The sequence below is a fragment of the Homalodisca vitripennis genome, chromosome 4, assembly GCF_021130785.1.
Source record: "Homalodisca vitripennis isolate AUS2020 chromosome 4, UT_GWSS_2.1, whole genome shotgun sequence".
Taxonomy (NCBI): Eukaryota; Metazoa; Arthropoda; class Insecta; order Hemiptera; family Cicadellidae; genus Homalodisca; species Homalodisca vitripennis.
Window position 1 is genome coordinate 117,871,939 of NC_060210.1, and position 22,041 is coordinate 117,893,979.

Consider the following 22,041-nt stretch of genomic DNA (forward strand, 5'->3'; position numbering starts at 1 on the left):
ATGTAAAATAAGAAAGGGAATTTTAATAAAACACTTCGTCTAAACATTGGCAACACGGCCTTGTTCCAGACATTACTAAAGCTATTTTGATATTTGTACTGTAAGATTTTTTTATCATTACAACTATACAATTATTAACTAGTTTTACTAAATTATTTATTTAATTCATTGATCCCATTCGATTTCTAGTGGTAAAAAAAATTATGACTTGCTCTATGGAACCTTTGATAAATTTATTGATCCACCAAATCCATTGGTCAGATTTTCCATAGGATAAAATTATCATAAAAGCAAAATGCTATCGTTGCTACTTCATAACTTTATGATAGGTCAGTGTTTTCTAACATTAAACACCAACGGCTGTTTCTATTGGCAACATCGAGTAAAACATGAAGTAAAATGACTCAGTATTAAGTTCTATAAACCTATTCCATAAAACTATGAGATGTTAGTATGTCGCTGTACTGAATACATTCACACACACTCACACGCGCACGCACGCGCACGGTCGCAGTGGCTCCTCAGCCGTTGTTGTAGGGCTCGTCTCTAAGTCAACAAGTGGCCACTCTCTCGTGGTCTATGGCCGACTCACTTTACGATTATTACGGATTCTCTCAGCCAGGAAAAGGTGTTGTTTAAATCTCCCTCACAGTTTAACTAGTATAATAGTGTTGTTAGTCTCAGCCTCCCCTTTGGTCCTATTGTATCGTATCTTTTTTCTCCAAGATCTTGTGCAGTCTACCACGTTAAAAGTACTGTGCATATTTCTCGGTATGCGGAATTCAAGATCCATCCTATTCACGTGAGCGATCCAAAAGGACGTGTGTCCGCTAAACCCTTTGGAAAGGGTATTTGGCTGGAGCCAAATATTCACCCTTTCCTTTCTACCCAAGAACGTCGATAGCGGACTTCAGTGATCTGGATAGGATGCCAGCGGTCCTCCAAAACCATCAATTATCTCCATATTGACTGTTTAGCCAATTATGATACTCGTCTCTAAGTCAATTAGTATACGTTGGCTCCTATGATCCACACTCTGCTCTCATCTCATTAAATATAAAATAGACATAAATACTACATAAATTAAACGCCTAAAGGACATCAAAAATAAACTTGATTTAAAAACAGAAAATGTCCAGACTGCAGATCGTAATGCGCTAGTATTTCATATGCAGACGAAATACCATATACTAAATTTATTAGAAAAATAATGCTACCAATAATGCTAAAAAATTCGGCAAACACCCACCCGTTTATATATATATATATATATATATATATATATATATATATATATATATATATATATAAATTACATTTGTTTAGTTGATATTGAAAACATTATACATTAGATATTGGTTTAAATTATTTTTTTGCTATAGTGAGGTTTGGTTACTTATTAATTCTAATTCAAAGAATTTATGGCTCTGAAAAAAATTCTTAAGCATTTTGGCCAACTCAATCACTAGATATATTCAACTGAGGATCGTTGAAAGGAACATGCATGAAAACAATACTAAACCATAAGTAGTGCACTAAATATCGTCTTGTAGGCATAAGATAAAACAGTGAACATACGCGAGGAACAATGTTATATTTAAACCAAAATGATAGTCTTGTTGAACATTTATTTTGAAAGTTTTTCTGTAATATTAAAGAAATTGCATAATCTTCATTTTTAAATTAAAAGACTGAATTCTAGATTTTACATAACAATTAATTCAAGATAAAGGCAAATCTGTAAGAAGTCGTTGCGTAAACGAAGGCCAGGTGTTCAGGTTCAGGAGACGACAACTCTGCAGGAGAGAAAGAGACAGAGAGATGTGCAGAGTCGGCGGCTGCCTCAAGTACTCTCGGCCATCGATCCCTCTAATACCCGACCACAAGTAGACCTTTGTACCACAGTTCTGCCTTTCAAAACTTTTTTATACTTTGCAGTCGTATTCGAACCATCCACTGCATTGGTCTGAAGTGGTTGGCGAGAAGTTAAGATTGTTCAATTCATTCCATATACATAGACAAGCCTGTGGCAATTATCTTGACGTGATTCCTATAACAATTTAATTAATTTAATTGTTTAAACAAATTCGTCGTAAAACTGCGTAAAAACCATTTTTCAGTTAGAGACAGTATGTGTAATTAATTATTTTTTTACATATTTTTAAAGTTATAAGACTGACATCTTATTATACAGATTCTTCTATAACCAACTGATTAATTAGTTAAAATAGACAAATTCATATGAGTAACAATAAAATTCTATTCTGAGGTGTCTCTCTTGAGAATGGCTGGATGGATTTGGCTATTTTTAAAATTTTTATAAGACTTTAAATTAGGTTTTTTATGTAAAAAAAAGGAAAGTAATAAATATGTAATATATAAGCCGTAGTTCCCACAGAAACAACAAAACTCAAGCGTTTCGAAAAATTGTATTGTACTGCAAACAGCAATTACAAAAGAACTTTTCATATTGGTGGTGCTAATGACAAATTCGAATCTTTTAGTCTGTTTTGGGTAGTAACTAAACATTGCTATACCCCCACAGGGATTACTTCTGGCTGGTTTATATCTGCCAGTTGAACCTACCACTGGGCACAGCAAAATGAGTCGCTTAAATCTGGGCAATTTGATAGGTCTAGTCTACTGCGGGAGATGATTGTTGGAGTTGGTGGGATTTGTTCCCTAACCTCAGAGGTTCTTGCTAGCCTCAACAAGGGTGTTCCACCCCCTGCCTATTTTGACTGGAGAGGCAGGTTCAGAGCTGGCCATCCCTTCTTCCGGTGAGACATGACTTTAAAATTAGTGCCCTAATTCTTCCTCATGGATCTCGATAGGAGGCGGCCCCTACTCCCTAACCTTATCCATCCCGAATATCCTATCACTCCGGAAGAAGTGCTAAGACTCTTTTAGGACTACGTGTATCAGCTTCTTGTCCTAAGAGAAAACAATAAATACTATAAGGTGCAATGTAATATAAAAATGTGAATATATGCACTTAACCTTTTCAAAATTACACTGAGTAACAAACTATTCAAGTAGTTTATGCCTTGAACGAACACATATATATATATATATATATATATATATATATATATATATATATATATATATATATATGTTATATATATATATATATATATATATATATATATATATATATATATATAGAGAGAGAGAGAGAGAGAGAGAGAGAGCATTAGTTTTAACATATGCAAATAACAATTAAGTCAGTTACAGTTGAATAATCAGTTTCTCTCTTGTTATACTTATTATTTCTCAAGTCACATAAAATGAGGAGGCAATGGAATGAGCAATGAAGTTGATTAACAAAATATGTCTCTTAGAAATTCAAATTTCAATCGTTGCATATTGTTACACATTTCAAGTTGTACAAATTGTTTATTTGAAATATACGATATACATTTAATAGCAAACGTCACGTATTAAATCTAAAATTTTAACTTTCATCCCTCGTCAAGGCCACATTAAAACTTACACCATTGAAACATTCACGCCCCATTCATTTCCAACCAATTACACCCACTTCCAGCACCGGAGTTTCCTCATTGCTTGGTATCCCAATTAAATGCCAGAAACTCACTAACACAGAGCTTGGACGAGTTTTTACAGATTGGGTGTCGAGGCATTTTTAATCGCGTTTGGAAAACTGAGATTCCTGGTGGGAATACCTGTTTTCTCATATTCATGTATTCACGTCCTCTGGTAGGCACATTTAGACAAACAAAATACGGTTGTTTCTAAGATGTAGAAACATAGCAGAGTCAAAAGTTGGCAATTTGTGAACTCTGTCCTGCACGACTGTTTAAAGTTCAAGTTTGCGACTATGCGAATTTCATAATTATGTAGTTTCATAAAACGTTTGTTTGCACAGGTTCCCCACAATACAATTCCGTTTTGAAATATTTCGATAAATTAAGCCATAATCTGTACCTAATTCGGCAAGGCAATAAATAATCCTGAGGATACTTTGGCACAAACGTGATCAATGTTATTGTTCAATGTCAACCTTCGATCAAAGAGTATTCCTAGGAACTTTGAAGAGTGGACTTCCTCCCATATTGTATCTGCCACTATAACTGCAGGACCACTCTTGATGTCTATAGAGTGCATTGAAAAGTTCAGGACATTTTATTTTGATGAGTTCATAGAAGATTGAGGCTATTGAAAAGTTGGACACCAATGTTGAGGTCAAAGAGCTTGCTATTACAAACTTTGTTTTTAGATTCCTCTAGAACATACAATCGTGTCATCGGCATACTACACAAAGATTTTTGTTCATTAGTGACATTTCAATGGAATATATCAGGAAAAGAATTTATCTGGATCTGGACCCTAGTGGGCTCCAAAGCACAGTGCAGTAGTTTTTAAATTTGTATTTTATCTGTGTGTATAGCTTAGAAATGAACTAATCCATAAAAGTACGCTCCGAATACCGTGATAAAAGCAGTCAATTGCTTTAGAGAAAGCGAGAAACTTACTTAACGTGATTATGACCTTGTATCCTCTTCACAACCATATCTAAAAGATTCAATATTGTGTCTGTTTTCGATTTTCTCGTTCTGAAATCAAATTGTACTTGTGTAAGCTGGTTGTGTTTGTTAACATTAGCAATCCTGATAAAAACGGTTTTTCGAATATTTCTACTCGATACGAGAAAAATAGAGACAGGCCAATAGCTCTTTACTGAATAAAGAAAGTGGGCTTTCTAAAAAAGCCAATTGTTGATTCCTTTGACGAGACATAAAGTCAGCGGTGTGTGACAGGAGGCTTCCGTGGCGCCAGCAAGACTTCGGGTAACGTTGACCCCCTGCTAACCCCCTGGGACACGGCTGCAGCAGATGCCGGCTTATCGTCACGGTCTAGAGCATAGGATTTTATCACAACACTCCTGAAATGTTGAGGGGGAGTGGGACAGTTGATTTCCTGGTGGCAGCAGGTGGCTCCGGGTTAAAGGTGGAAGAGTTCATCACCATAACCGACGGCTGCGATGGAGGTCTCATCGATGGAACCCTCTCAATCGTCCCAGCTACTTGCCGCTTACCCCTCATTGCTAGATGTTGGCTATGCCTTGTAAAAATTCTTCGGCCGACCCCTACTGGTATTGTATCGGGCAGTCTCTTTTTCGATGTAAGCATTCACAAGGACGGTGTCATCGAGGACAGGATCGTCAGGGTGTAGATCATAGCGATGCGGCAGGGAGACAATAAAGAACTCTGTGACGGGTTATCTGTGTATCTCTCCAAATGGTAGTATATACAGTATTACTCTGTCCACCAACTGTAAAATCAGTTGAGTCGGCAATAGCACTTGACGACGGGGCCCAGGTCCACGGGATGACCTGGTTAATGCTTTGAAGGGATAGTAGAGGTTGATGATGTCAATCAGTCGAGCACCAGGCATGGACACGCTGCCAACCGAAGTCAGTTTCTCAGGTGGGGACTGCATGATAGAAGATCAATTGACCTTCAATGAATGTAAAATATTGTTAACTACATTTGGTATATAGACGCTACTGTGATTTGATTAATGGTTTGATGGGACTGTTGAGGTTGATGATGTCAATCGGTCGAGCACCAGGCATGGACACGCTGCCAACCGAAGTCAGTTTCTCAGGTGGGGAATGCATGATAAAAGATCAATTGACCTTCAATGAATGTAAAATATTGTTAACTACATTTGGTATATAGACGCTACTGTGATTTGATTAATGGTTTGATGGGACTGTTGAGGTTGATGATGTCAATCAGTCGAGCACCAGGCATGGACACGCTGCCAACCGAAGTCAGTTTCTCAGGTGGGGAATGCATGATAAAAGATCAATTGACCTTCAATGAATGTAAAATATTGTTAACTACATTTGGTATATAGACGCTACTGTGATTTGATTAATGGTTTGATGGGACTGTTGAGGTTGATGATGTCAATCAGTCGAGCACCAGGCATGGACACGCTGCCAACCGAAGTCAGTTTCTCAGGTGGGGAATGCATGATAAAAGATCAATTGACCTTCAATGAATGTAAAATATTGTTAACTACATTTGGTATATAGACGCTACTGTGATTTGATTAATGGTTTGATGGGACTGTTGAGGTTGATGATGTCAATCGGTCGAGCACCAGGCATGGACACGCTGCCAACCGAAGTCAGTTTCTCAGGTGGGGAATGCATGATAAAAGATCAATTGACCTTCAATGAATGTAAAATATTGTTAACTACATTTGGTATATAGACGCTACTGTGATTTGATTAATGGTTTGATGGGACTGTTGAGGTTGATGCTGTCAATCAGTCGAGCACCAGGCATGGACACGCTGCCAACCGAAGTCAGTTTCTCAGGTGGGGAATGCATGATAAAAGATCAATTGACCTTCAATGAATGTAAAATATTGTTAACTACATTTGGTATATAGACGCTACTGTGATTTGATTAATGGTTTGATGGGACTGTTGAGGTTGATGCTGTCAATCAGTCGAGCACCAGGCATGGACACGCTGCCAACCGAAGTCAGTTTCTCAGGTGGGGACTGCATGATAGAAGATCAATTGACCTTCAATGAATGTAAAATATTGTTAACTACATTTGGTATATAGACGCTACTGTGATTTGATTAATGGTTTGATGGGACTGTTGAGGTTGATGATGTCAATCGGTCGAGCACCAGGCATGGACACGCTGCCAACCGAAATCACAGTTTCTCAGGTGGGGAATGGATGATAAAAGAATAATAAATTGACAGTCACTGAATGTAAAATATGGTTAGTGAAATTCAGTATAAAGACGATACTGTAAATATTTGGTAATGCCACAAACAACCAGTGAGGCTCAAGTTTAATATTAGATAAGTAGTGTTAAGTTTCACCACCAAGGGCTCAAGGGCTGAGGTGGGGACGAAGTGAGTTTGGAAGAGAAGTACTTAACTGTTACGCACAGATTTCAAAGGGTGTGCTAACAACATTAATTATACATCTTTAGCCCCTCTGTTGTTGTTCAGAATCAAATAGGCTTTAGAGGAAATCGGTAGGTTCTGGACTAATGGACAACTTGTAACACATTTTCAATTTTAAAAAGTTTATTGACTGACATCGGAAAATACATAACATTGAAGACTTTTACGAAGAATTTCTCCTAATATATGTGTTTTTTACTGCATGATATTAACTAAATGTCATCCAATTAGAGTTAACTACTAGTAATTGTAAGTACAAAATATATGATGTATGACCCTACAAAATTTTTATTTTGAAAAAGCGTTTGTCAAGTTAGTTTCCTATAAAATTCAAGAAGGCTGTATGTGTGTGTGTGTGTGTGTGTGTGTGTGTTGTTTAATTGTATGGTATATTTATTTAATGATCATTACTACATCTTGAACCAAAATATTTACTTTAAGTTTAGTTTAAAAAGTGAAAAAATCGAGTTTGTATATATTTACATAATTTCCATGCACAAATATTTGCAAAATTCTTTTTATAATATAATGGCTTTGAAAAAATTGCAAACAATTAAATTTAAGACGTTCCAGTTTTGGCCAGGTAAATGTTCCTGTTAAAGTAAGGGGAAATTGCAGCTCCATTTGTATAAACATAAAATATTAAGCTTTAGCATTTGTCGATTTCTCAATGACTGCTGTTGTAAAGGGGATTCGCGATCACCACGATTTTACTGGAAAGAAAGCTGATACAGTAATTTTTAGTTTTATGTAACCTGTCTAAAACCCGCGGAAGGGTTCACTTATGACTCGTTTATACCTTCAGTTGAAACTAATTCAGGTGGATCAAAAGTAAAAGTAAATGTGTCACTTGTAATCCTAGGGCACTTTCTAGGAATGGGAAATCACTGTAATTACAAATGTCGAGATACTGGGGTAAAGTAGGAGATGAATAGGACTAGACTGTAGTAAAGAAGGATGGCCATTGAAGTGGATCAAGCTTCCTTAGTTTTAATGCTAGCCTGGACGTGAAAAGAATATCTTCTGCTATCCGTTTTGGCTGGAGGAGGCGGGAACAGAGGTAGCCTCTCCGTCTTCCAAGATCCCACTATCCCTCCTGCCACCAACTTTACCCAGCCTGAATATCCTGTCACTCACGGAAGTAAACGAAAACATCCTTTTATGAATAAGTTAAAGTAAGGGTTTACTCAGTTTTCGTCTTAAAAGTTACATAAATAAACACAGAAATGCATTATTACTGTTTAAAAGTGATAAAAATATCAATTTTCCGTTTCACACCGCGTTGAAACTCCATAATTACATTCTGAAAACATTTCTGCCTCGGTGTGGGGAGTCACATTCATTCAACATTCGCAAACCGAAACTGCTGACTTATAATACATCGAAGCCGAAATATTTTAACACTTTAATTGTGTTGAAAAACCTTTTATTACAACAGCGTTGTAAGCACAATAGTAACTAAAATGTTATATATGAATATTCATGTTGGTTTACTAATTCGTTTATTACATCTTTTTTCCCGTTGCCAAGATGGTTGGTTACGCATAATAGCAATAGTATTCGATTAAGATTTTTATAAGCAGAAATCGCAATTTGCAATGAGCCGATTATTTAAATTTAAATATTGATAAATAAGTGGAGAAGGAAGATTTTTAAACCAAATTTCGACTCTCTAGGTGAACTTGTTCGACAGTTTTTACGCGTCCAAACAGAAATAGGATTTCGTCGTTAACAACAAGTGGGAGAGGATTCACTAAACTCTCGGCAGGTTATTTTATATGGTAAACCCTTTCGGTACTCATTTTATAGACTGTATACTATATAGATCTGCAATTTTGAAAAAAAAACATGCGAGGCTTAAGAACGATTTCTATCTTACGTTAAATTCTCTTTCAATTTCATGAAAAGTACGTTATGTGCTTATAAAATGCAAAATGGATCTCGATTTTTGGACGAGATTGAGGTTCTCAGCGAATAGGCAACAATAAAAAACTGAATAAACGGCAGCTCTCAATGTGGGCCATGACTTGGTTAAAAGTTTAAAGTAAATTTTTAACCAAGTTAAAACTTACTGTTTTTAAGACATTCAGAGTTTGGCCGCCAGTTTAAAACTACTAAAGATAATTGTATGATATTTTATCAGTAAATAGCCTTGTTATCATGAACATTTGAACCAAATTTTGTATAATTTAATTTATTAGTTTTTGAGATATTAATTTTTTATAAAACACATATACAGACAGACAGATGGGAAAATACGCATCAGTGACCCATGTTCATATGGTGAAACATGTTTGTACTGACTTGAGAAATGTGATATATCTTTGTCCAGATAGTTACGGGACACCCTGTATAATAATCTGTATCGAGATCAAATACAGTGCGCAGGACTCATGAATAAATTTTATTGTGAGTTTGACATGAGAATTGCGTTTATGTAACTGGTTTACATTACGGACTTACGTAATTTTGTTACACAATTGCTATTGCACAACATATCTTATATAAATGAGATTTTCTCGCTTATATCCTGTATTCATTTCCATCCAAGAAAACTGCGTTGAATAGTTATTGTGACCTAGCCTTATCATTTGATATTTATATTTGAATTATTGTTTTATGTATTGGTATCCATTTTATGTGGAAACGTTCGTAAGGTTATGAAGATGAAGTTTTCTTAAAATGGTACTTTAATATTAAATTTTATATTCATCTGATGCAGTACGACAAAACCTATACAGACTTACATTTTTTTATTTATAAAATGTTATATCCCTAGAGTTACCTTTGTACACATTGTAATATACCTCATTTGTAACTTAAACCGTTTTTATTTAAGCCTAATTACATATTTTACAAAATTTCCTGCTTTAACCAAAAATTTCAATTGTAATGTTAAGAAGCTTTTTCTAATTTACCTTAAGGCGTTATGAAAATATTAACACTCATAACGTTGAAAATATTTCCAAACTATTTATAACAAAATAAAATATATTAAGAAATTAGTTGGATGATTTATTACTGTAAATATTGCACACATATTAAAGCTTCAGTAAAAGAGGAAACTGAAGACATTCTTTCTTTTAGATAGTAAATTTAAACTGTATTTAATCGAAAATAAATGCTTTAAGCACGTTTAAAATAAAATAAAAGAACAAACATACATTAAGAATTTTTAACTCAAAGAGAAACATGAAACCTAGATGTTTATTTATTTGAGGCACCTGGTAACCACTTTGAAATAAAAATATTTCTATAGCTTGCTTTGTCTGGTTATGTCGTTAAAACTTTAATACTGGGAGAAAGAGAAAGAATTTCTTTAAAAATGCGTTCATTTAAATCATACTAAGAATCGAACACAGTTCCAAAATTAAACTATATGAATTACCGACAAAACAGAATAATTTGCAAATCATTTGCTCTCTACAGTGTCCGAGGACAATAAGAAACAATTAAAAAATAAAATAACTTCAAACCGTACGTAGACTAAAAACTGAGGCCAGAAAAAAAATGGCATTCAGTTAGAAAGAAGCCGTTGATAAATAGAAGTAGGTTGGTTAAGTTTCAGGAATCACGACAAAGCTTCACCATATCAACTCAAATGGATAGACGTATGCTTATTGTCGGTAGTTTCTGTTTGATATAAAATATATACATTATATTACGTACTTAAAGCTTAAACAATCTATAAAATTTAATGAGTGACGTGTTTCGTACGATTACGGTATTGTCAAACACATACTAAAATAAATAAAATACACACGTGATCACAAAATACGAAATTAATTAATTAAGATTTCGCCTAAGTGGGTATTCAAAGTAAAAAAAGTTAAAAATGTAGAGAAAAAATCACAGTACGGCCGACTTGAGCGGTATTCACTGACGTATTAATTTTTTCTTGTATTGTATTTCTTTTTTTTCTATTATTGAACTCATGTTATAAATGGAATGGTTCCCAGCGCAATCTATTTAATCTTTGCCCTTTGTGGAAATGATGCAATATTTTAAAAATTATTTTAATTTGGAAATGATGCTCAGCGAACTGTTTCAAGTTTTTATTAATGACCGAAATGTGCTCTTTAAAGACAATTCTGTAATGTAAAAATGAGAACAATATTATATCAGAAACGCCAGAATCAGATCGAAATAGAAGTTTTGGATGCACAGAAGCAAATCCATGAAGACCAATTGTTAAAAGCGACTATTAGAAGGCGATGGGGGCAGCGGTAACGCTATGCGACGAAGCGACAGGGCCTGTCTCAGGTGCAGGTCTATGAGGTCTCTATACTCACGCATTCCAACGTCACAAAGGCTTTGTGATGTCAGATATCGCACGATATCGTGCACGATTACTGCTTTGAGGTTCGGGCTTTCAGCATCCTCTTTCCTGCCTCAATCAGCGCGCGTTGAATTATTGGGAATGTCGTGATGTGAAAATTATTGTAAGGATATATGGTCAAAGTAATATTTTAATTACAGCTATAAGGAATACAATTTTACATTTCAGATTGTTATGGAATTAAACATTATTTCAGTTAGAACTTTTTGAATATCAAGCATAATGCACGTCTCGGTCTATGTATTGTGTGTGCCAAATCGTGAATTAACAAATTTTAGAGTGAAACAATGAAACCATTGTGGTTATACTTTATGAGCTTTTTTACGGGTTGATTCAATGTGAATGTTGAGTTTAGCTCCATACCACCTTCTACTTCTTGCAGCTTCTGAAATCGACACTGTCTCTCCTTTTCATCTCGATCATACTGGATGCTGCTGTGTAAACCAGACATACGTCTTTGTAATCCGCGTTTCTCCGATGTCGAATCAATGTAAAGAGTTCGCTTTTAACGTCTTCGTAACCGATGTTTTTATCTCTCCAGATGGACGTGAACTCCAGATTCCAGGAGTGGTCTATGATCGTATCAGATTTCATACCATCCATTGAGCGGAAGGTGATTTGTAGCCAAACTCAACATTTGATGTTTTGTTGACCAAGGAAGTGATAATTTGATGTTGGCAACTTCAGAAATATTTCTTAAAGATAAATGTTGAAGTTTTTTTAATCTGTATACGGTACTTATAAAATTGCTGTAGTAGTTGGCTTTAGTTTATTATAACGTGTAATATGGGACATTTTACAGAATTGACGTAAAACTAATCTAAAACCAGAGCCATTGTAAACGAGGTAGAGGTGAAGTCCATTTACACAATCACAAACTCAAATGAAACCTCCACATTCAATTCATGTGGTATCACCATATTGTGTAATACATCTCTATTAAAAGTTTTCCAATTTGTTTGGTGACGTAAATGGAATAACTGTTAATAGAAGAGACGCTATAATTGAGCGTATTTATTCCTAATAAAACTAGATTACATGGCATTAGAGTATTACTTATCTGTGTTTAAAATCAAAGTGTTGTTTTGTTTATTTTCCCGATATATAAGATTCAATATGCCTACTCAAATTTCTAGACTACTTATTTCAGGCGTATAAAGTATTAAAACAGAATATAACGATATTCATACTTAGCTGTATAGATTGAAAATTATTTAATACTTGTGCAGGTAAATATAGATTACAGTTTCATTTATTTCCCCACCAGTCACGTGGAGGTTACGAGATAAGCCACGTGATCGCTCACCGCCATATTGTCTTTTCCTCGTTTATAATTTGCCATTACTATATTTCACAGCATTACGTAATCTTACCGTCAAATGGACATTCTTCCTTCTAAGTAGGAGATCGATCAAGGCGTTCAAAGATGTAGTGAGAAACATATAATTAATTGCAATTATAGTTTGACTTAACTTTGTACTACTAATTATGGTTCTTATAGTACAAAAAATGTTTTAACTTGTAGATAATTTTAGATTTAATTGTACTGTTACACAGATTTAATTTATTAATATAAAAATAGCACTATGCTTGTGCACACAATATACTTAAGGTTTTTGCTGTTTTCTAGCTCTAAATTGTTTCCATTGCAGTATAGAATACAATTGTAACATTTTTCAAAGCAATAAAGACTCTTTGATTCGTTACATAACCGCAAAATATAACTTCGCTGACAACCAAGAGACAGGTGGAAGTAATAATGTAAGAAGACTGAGCCGAATGAACTTCATATTTTTGGATAAATAAGTTTGGTGATATTGAACAATTCTCTTTGAATCTCTTTCTACCTATTGTACCATGTAGACAAAGGAGTTTTAACATTTAGTATGTATTGCATTTCATGTATTCGTCATTCTATAATAATTGTCTAACTTGTGAATAAGTCTAATAAGTGAATTACTGCTTGATTAGTTTAGCTGTACTCGAACCGAATAAAAAAAATATTGATGCACTTTGATAATCTACAAGTTTAATTGAATTTCAAATATAAAATAAAAATTAATTATTTTATTATCTATTTCCAGATTCATGAAATAAAACTATAATTGCTAGTAAAGTAACATCATAATGTTAACGTCCACATATCCCGAATTATATACCGTAGACGTTTAGGTCCTGATTTTGTAATCGAGGTTACTCAGAGTTACTTATATTCTGGTAGCCTCAATATTTATTTGTTGTCTGTAATTGAAATGTCAACGAGTATTGAGAATTTTATAATATGTTGTCTACAATCTGTTAAGAACAACGGTGGAATAATATGTTTTTCACTTCAGGATTATTTGGCATAAAAGATAAAATATGGTTCATATATTTTGTAAAAGTGTCTGTTGAATTGGTCAAGAAAATCTTAGTTAATTTGTATAACATCTACACAAAATAAATTTTAATGATGTGTTAGTCAACTATCTATCTTAAACATTAAAAAAATTGTCATTGATTGACTATTGTGTCATGAATAATAACGGCAAATAAGAGTTAAAACGGTGAAAAGGGAAAACCTTTTAAAATATCGAAAGTTTGAAGAAATATTTGAATATTGTCAAAGTACCTGTTTGGTTGTAATAAAACTTTTCTATACGTTTTGAAGTTTTTGAGCTTGGACTTTCTTCACACCAAGGAAATATTTATTAGGCAGATAACTTGGCTATTTACACCCAACTGTAAAATAGTTATCAACAAGCTGTAACTTATTAAAAATTACGTACAAGTACATGCTTTCTCTTAAAACCACTATATAAAAATAAATACACCGTAGAGAATACACAATGTTCTGATTCACTGTACAGCTCTACTGAACACAAAAACCGATGGACAAATTCTTATAATTTTACATCAATTTAGAAACTTAACAGATTTAGAGAGGAAGAGATAATCCAGATGTTTGAACGTACCTGTGACCATGTTGTGGAGGTAGAGAATACACAATGTTCTGATTCACTGTACAGCTCTACTGAACACAAAAACCGATGGACAGATTCTTATAATTTTACATCAATTTAGAAACTTAACAGATTTAGAGAGGAAGAGATAGTCCAGATGTTTGAACGTACCTGTGACCATGTTGTGGAGGTAGAGGCCTTCTATGAACATCCACATGAACATGGCAGTTCGGGCGTACTCCAACAGCACGTACGAAGCCTCGCACAGACCCGACTGTAACAAAGTAAGAATCTATGTAATAATACTTACTGTACACTTAGTACTAATTACACTAACAAGTGTTCTTGTTGTCTGCATTGCACTTATTTAATTACACGCTGCAACGGGAAAACTAGTCTAATTTATTACTTCACTATGCAATGACCGAACGTAAAGAACCGATACAGATCAAACCATTTAGCAGGAAACGTTATGCGGAGAGGGTGACAGGCTTCCCCCACCTTCCGTAAATAGCCTACCCCTCTCTTGGCTCGATCTAGTACTGATGGAGATATTCCATACGGGCCCTGGCCTGGCGATGCGCAGTGGTCTACTTGTCATTTGGAGGAGTGGGGGTAACGCTTCCTCAGTCTGTATCGCGGAGCTGTGTAGTGCGGACTCCTCGCGCTTGCTTGTTCAACACTCTTCTTGCCTCTGTGATACTTGCACTGTTTTGCCGCCGTTACTGCTTATTGGATTTCCGTGTGATATTTCTGAAATGGCGGGTGTAAACTTCTTGAAAAAAAGTTGGAAGTGGTAAAGTGTAATCATAGCCAAGCTCGAGAAATCGTAGCAAACGTTTATGAATACATGAAAAATGAGAAAGAAAGTGGCGCCGCAATAAACATAAACAATGTTCTCGTCCGTGTAAAAGCTGCAACTGGCGTGCCATTTACAACTATTAAAAAAATAGTTTCTGAGAGGAAAAAAAAATAATTCAAGACAAATGCAGAATTCAGCACTCCGAAAAAGAATCGAAATCCGTACAAAACCTAAAAACCGATCTAGACAATTTCGATGTAGGTGTTTATTAGGAGGACTATAAATGAATTTCACCGAATTCATGGCGAAAGACCAACAATAAAATCTCTGCTATCTGTTCTGAAGAGTTCAATTAATTTTAAAGGTAGTTCTTTCTCTCTTCGATGCATTTTAAAGAAAATGAATTTTAGATGGAAGAAGGCTAACTAATGACAGAAAAGTATTGGTAGAAAAAATTAACATCCGAGAGAAAAGAGTAATTTTTTTGAAAAAAATTACTCAGTACAGATCTGAGAAACAGACCCATTATTTATATGGATGAAACTTATATTCATACGACTCATGCAACCCCTAAAGCCTGGACTGACGACAGCAATGAGGGATGTAAAGTACCAGTTAGCAAAGGAAAAAGATTAATTATAGTACACGCTGGAAACGAGAAAGGGTTTATAAAAAACGCGTTGCTAACTTTTTGAATCAGGCAAAAAAACCGGCGATTACCATAACGATATGAACTTTGCAAATTACGAGAAAATGGTTGAAAAGTAAATTAATTCCCAATCTCCCTGAACATTCTGTTATTGTGATTGACAATGCCCCATACCACAATGTCGAAATTAACCGAGCGCCAACATCTAATTCCAGAAAAGGTGACATGATTAAATGGCTATCAAGACAGAAATATAAATTTCCAAACAAGTAGCCTAAAACCGGAGCTGTACAGTTTGATTAACTTACACAAACCTAAATTTAAAATGTTTCAAAATTGATGCAATTTTGGCTGAACACGGTCATTCAACTCTGCGCTTGCCTCCCTACCATCCCGAACTTAATCCTATAGAAATGATATGGAGTGTCATGAAACAGAGGGTGGCTAAACGTAATGTGTCCTTTTTCAATGGAAATAATAAAGCAGCTTGTGGAAACAACATTTGAGGAAATAACTACTGAAGAATGGTTATCTCGTGTAAAACCACGTCAAAAAAGTAGAGGAAGACTACATTAGGTTAGAGCCTCAAATTGACGAAATGACAGAACATATCGTCATTAATTTGCAAAATGATAGTGACAGTGACAGCAGCATGAGTGAGAGTGGCAGTGATGATGAATAATGGTGACTTTAATCTAAGTGGGATCGAAGCTCTACCACAGTAACCAGTTTACAGCATTCAATAAGTAAACAAAATTATTGTTCTTAAATCCTAAGTTTCAATTGTATACATTAACGTTTAAATTCAGATAGAAATATTTTAATTGTTACTATTGGAAGTATGTTAACTATACTGCCAATGTTAAATTTGTCTAACGTGTGTTTAAATAATCGTACGCAGCACGCAGATCCAGCTCACTGACAATAGTGACAGTGGCAAGCTTTGTGGCGCGACGGCGCGGCGGCAGACAGCCCCTCCCCTCTTTTGACGGCTTCTCCCACTCCGTACGACACCACTCCCCTGTCGCGCTTCTCAGGGCCCGTATGGAATCTCTCGATGTATACAGCTCGCTTCAAAATTCACGCACAAGTCACTTCAGTACGTGCTTTCGTACAGTAAGTACTTTCGTACGTGACAGCACTCATTTTGATTTCGAAAGTACCTAGTACTTTCGTGTGGGCTGAAGAGTAATAAAAGGTAAAGAATATTAGTGATAGGAAGAACGGGTCTTTGGAATGATCCGGTTCATTCGGATCAGATCACTTAAATGAACTGGATCATGTGCCGGATCTTCAGATCATTCAGATCACCGACGTCACTCACTCCGTCTGCTTGATCAGATAATCGAATAAAACAACTAAAATTAAACAATTAATTTATTAGATGATTTTGTATTGATGCATTCAATTATATTAGTTAAAATAATTATTATAGCTTTTATTATTAAAAATATAATGTAACAATTAATTTCATTGTTTGTCGTCCTGTGTACCGTGAAATTTAACTGATAAAAGAATCATCGTTAGTATTATATGTACAGTAGTATACATTTACTAGTTCAAAGGCTTTGTTAGTGAGATACAGTAGTTTACAACAATACTGTAACTTTCGTCCAAAATAATTTCAGATTTTGAACAGTTTTCTTCTATGTGTAGCAGTTATGATCTGCTAGAACTACGAGAATCGAAGAATGTTAAACTGGCTGGCGACTCTCAGCTCACGGGTCGCGACGCGTTGGTTCGTTCAATCAGGAGTCGACTCATCAAATGAACCGGCTCATTTCATCGCATGATCTGACGGATCTCAGATCATTTCGTAACCTGGATCAGTAACGATTATTTTTCTTACAAAATTGTATTGCTTGATATGAACAATGCGAAGGTTTCTGAAGAATTTTTCAAAAAACTAACTTAAGTTGTTAAACCATTTTTAAACCAAATAATAAAACTGTTTTCGAATACAATTACCTTAATAAATCCAATCGGTATTTGTTTGGAAAGGTACAATTTTAATGTAAGTTTCGATTACAGCAATTTAATATTATATTTAAAAGATGAGTAAACATTAATTTTTAACCCCTTCACGAAAAGTAATAGTAATATGAAGCAACTTTGGGACATCTTATAACCAAGCTTAAAGAAGTACTATTTAAGACATGGATATGCAAATTTTTGAATAGTGTGTACATAAAAGATGATTGAAGGGACTGACATATTTTTTAACTTATAAGAGTCGATTTCGTTCAAAACTTTATTACGAATTGTTCATTTTCTTCAATTATATTTTAATAAAAATATGATTTCGTTACGTCATTCATCAATAAAATACTTTAAAAATGCATCATTTTCTTTCTTAAGCCGTTTCTATTTGAGCCTGATTACAGTACTGCCTAAATCTCCTGCCTTAAATGCCTTCATTTCTTGTGGGGATAAAAGAATGTCAACTGTTTCCATCCCCAGGGAAGACATCTTAAGAGGTTTTAACTAAAATAAAATAAATATTTTCTAAACCGAAAATTGACTGCACCCCCCGAAGCACGTTTGGAATGATGTGAATGTCTACTTTGTGATAAAAGAGTATCTTAATTATTAGAAGATAACGTGAGAGTAAGTTCAACGGAAAGCACGTTTTTGATGACTAACATTTATAAAGTCGGGTCCGGGCCTTTAAGCATAGCAGAGTTTCCTGCAGGCAAGGATCTTTGCTGTCAAGGAACTAATCAAGGAGCTAATTTATCAAGTCCTTCCCTCTCTAGTTCTCTGTAAATGTTTTTAGCAATACTATGACGAGACGTAATGTAAAAAAAATTGTAACAATTTAATATTTTTAGAAACTACGAGTAAATAACTATTTAATTCTTGTTCATTTCCAGGATGATAGATGCTTCCAACAGTTTTTAACATGATTCACGATTTTTAACATGCTCCCACTAAAAATCATCAGAGCTTTAACACTAGACGAATTTAAAAACTGTTAATTTATGTTTCATTTTATTTTCAAAATTATAACCACGCATGAAATTATTTTAATTGTGTTGAAAATAATATTTGAGTAATTAATTAAAACAGAACCGGAGCAACAATGACAGGTTCTAAAATAGGTCACAACACACTTTCATCCCTCGCTTTTCATCAACCACACTGTAAGCTTTTAATTGTTACAATAATTATCTTGAAAACCCTATCATTTTAACACCGAGCTTTTGAACACGAAGTCACAATAATTAATCATTCATATTGATTATGTCATCATAAATATCTTGTTCAAACCACATACCAAACTGATACAGTTAAATTTAAAATAATGCGGCCTTATCATTCCTTTGTGATTTCATTCATAATATTAATATAAAACAAAAAATAGTGAAAATTACTTAAATTAAAGGTCTTTTGTAATGCCAATATTATGATCTTATTTTGATATTGTAGTCAGTTACAACTGTAAAATTCAAAGATAGTATTTATTACTTGTTACATCTTTTCCTGGCTGGAATAGAAAGGATATTTACCCAAGATCATTGTATATATTGTTAAAATAGATTTTCAATATTCACTAAAAAGTATCAGTTCAACTTTTCTAAACTACAGATGAGACGTATACTTTTGGTAACAACAAATTACGTTTACTTCCTGGTTTAAAACAAACCAAGACCAATATATCAGGTTCTGGAACTGTGATTATTTCGTGAATAATACGTTAATAATGAGTTAATTAACCGTAAATAATGAATAATTGACAGACAATCTGCCAAGCTAATAAGTAACCACTTATATTCATACCGATCATCAGAGAGGAGGTTGAAAACTAGTTAAACCTACTGTACTGTGGTTACTGCATTAATCTATTCATAACGTAGGTACGTTGGGAAGGGTTGATTCAATGCGGACGTTGAGTTTAGTTCCATTTCGCATTCCGCTTAGTACAACGTCTGAATCTGACACTGTCACAGACTTGATTTCTGGTATCTGGAGTGCGTTTCCAATCTCGTGAAGAGATCCAAAAACGTCGGTGTCGAAAAAGCCCAAAATGAAATTTTTTTATCGTTTCGACATCAGAGATAACTAGACTAAAAACAAAATCGAGTGTAATCTAGATAAAGAGGTGTTCTCATTCTCTCATCAGGTGCACAATTTACGGTACTACGACGTTTTAGACACGACCCTAAAGCACGGCGGAGCAACCGGGTTTTCTACACATAACGTGGCTATGGTGGGGAGGGTTGATTCAATGCGATAAGTTCAGCCCTATTTCACTTTAGTTCACCGTCTTATATGTGCGATTTGGGATCTCTTCAGACGGACAAGGAAATTCAACTCATTAATAATTATATTGAATGTAGGTATTAAAAGTACCTTTGATATATATATATATATATATATATATATATATATATATATATAATTATATAATCCAAGTAAAATTTGAGTATGGCAGCTCTCTAACGAGCAAGGCTACATTCCTTACAGAGTTATTCTATATCCAAAAATATGCATATGAACTACCTTGACAATTATTCAGGGATTTCATACAAAAAATACGTCCAAGACACGTCTAATTTTTTATAATTGTATGCTCCCTATATTAATTATATAAATATATTTCTGAAAAGAATTGAGCAGTTATTGAAACTCGGTCACCCTGTAGGATAAACTTATGAGTACGCCACACCACGTCTCACGTAAAAGACTATGCTGAGGTAGCATGCAAAATTTGTAATCTACAGCTTAATCTATAGTTAGTATTTGTGTCTCCATGATACATTTTAGAACGTTATATGATTATACTTTGTTAGTTTACAAATGATTTATTCTACGACTTTCTTGTTCCCATAATGGATAATCATAAGACCAATATAACATTGCGATCTATCGCTTAGCCAAATTCCCTGGAATAACATCCACCGCCAACTTCATATTGTTTATATATTAATGAGCTGAATGAAAAATTTCAAGAACAGTTTGTTCTTGAATTATCGGTTGGGCAGACACAAGAAAATTAAATTTCCCCGGCCACTGGAGTGGTAGTCTTCGCTAACGTTCAGTAAAAAAAGAATTTTTTATTATTGCTGAATATTTTAAAGACTATCCGAAAATTAAAAAAAAATAACCTAGTTTATTCCAAACAGGAATTTGCAGAGATTCTGGGTGATTGATATAGTTTTCCTTAAAAAGTAAAGTGGTAATGTATGTAAGAAGTTTTATCTCGAAGACAATATCTAGGAAGACAGTTGGTTTCATTTTAAAACAGTACAGTGTTGAAGAGTAAGTATGGTTGAATGTGTGGCGTTAGACTATGCGTATAATACATCAATCGCATTAAAACCGAATTGATTACGTAGAATCGATCCTATCATTCGACATACTCATATTATCAATCACTGTAGGTATTCGCCTATGAATGAAGAACCACGACTCGCGTATGTTGCACGGCGAATAGAAATTTGAAGATCCTCGTCGGGGTGGTATTGATGTTTCTTGAGCCAACTTCACAACTACTTCACTTCTTTTGTACCCTTAACTACCGTCGGGGAACTTTCTCAACACCATTATATTTCTCTTACTTGCTTATTTTTATGACATAAGTGTAAAACATATTTATTGTAGTGCAGTTAGATTTTGGGTAGGCTATGTTTTGTTATGTAACACTCATTTCCCACTTTACCTCCGCTGAAAACATGTTTTGGACTCCAAACAGAAAGTGTATAAAAAATGGTTCAATGGTTAATGGTTCAAGGAGGTTTCAAGCAGGAATCTTGGAATATGTAACCAAGATTCTTAGTTTTTTGGCGGTTTTTCACCTGACCAAAAATCACTGAATATAAGGATTTCATTAGTAATATCTTCAAGATAATAGCATTTTTTAATAATTTTTACTAGAAAATTACATTTAAAATTAAATATAATATAAGAAAATTAGTTTTAAATTTAGATTAAAATAATTAGAGTTACGGGTTAATGTTCACACTGATGATGGTTTATACAGAAACACGTATCTGAAATAAAAGAATCTTTAAAAATGGTTTTAGTTCACGATTTATAATTCTAACTTTAAATTAAATATTACTAATACAAATTCATACATTAATTAATTTATAAATAAAAAAATAGCAAGTGACATACTGGTTAAATCATACGAGTTGTGAACATGTGACATAGAGTAAAACGAAAAAAGAGAGTGGGAAGTTAATTTTAAAAGTTACTGGCAAGATTTGATTTCAGCGCACTCTTGCGTTAGAGTACTGTCAACGTTCACCAGAAAATTTATTATTTTAATATTGCTTTGAAACCTAAGTTATCTAAAACTATATAAATGTACTGTTTGAGAAAATATCCTGAGAAA

The 22,041-nt window shown here is 34.3% G+C and overlaps 1 protein-coding gene across 2 annotated transcripts in view; it reads right to left on the reverse strand.

The window, feature by feature from the left end:
* LOC124359998 (PDF receptor) overlaps positions 1–22,041 on the reverse strand; it is a 264,911-nt gene that overhangs the window by 123,103 nt on the left and 119,767 nt on the right. For both annotated transcript variants that reach the window (XM_046813220.1, XM_046813221.1), the window contains exon 6: positions 14,422–14,524. In XM_046813220.1, coding sequence (XP_046669176.1) covers positions 14,422–14,524 — 103 coding nt within the window. The remainder of the gene's footprint in view (positions 1–14,421; positions 14,525–22,041) is intronic.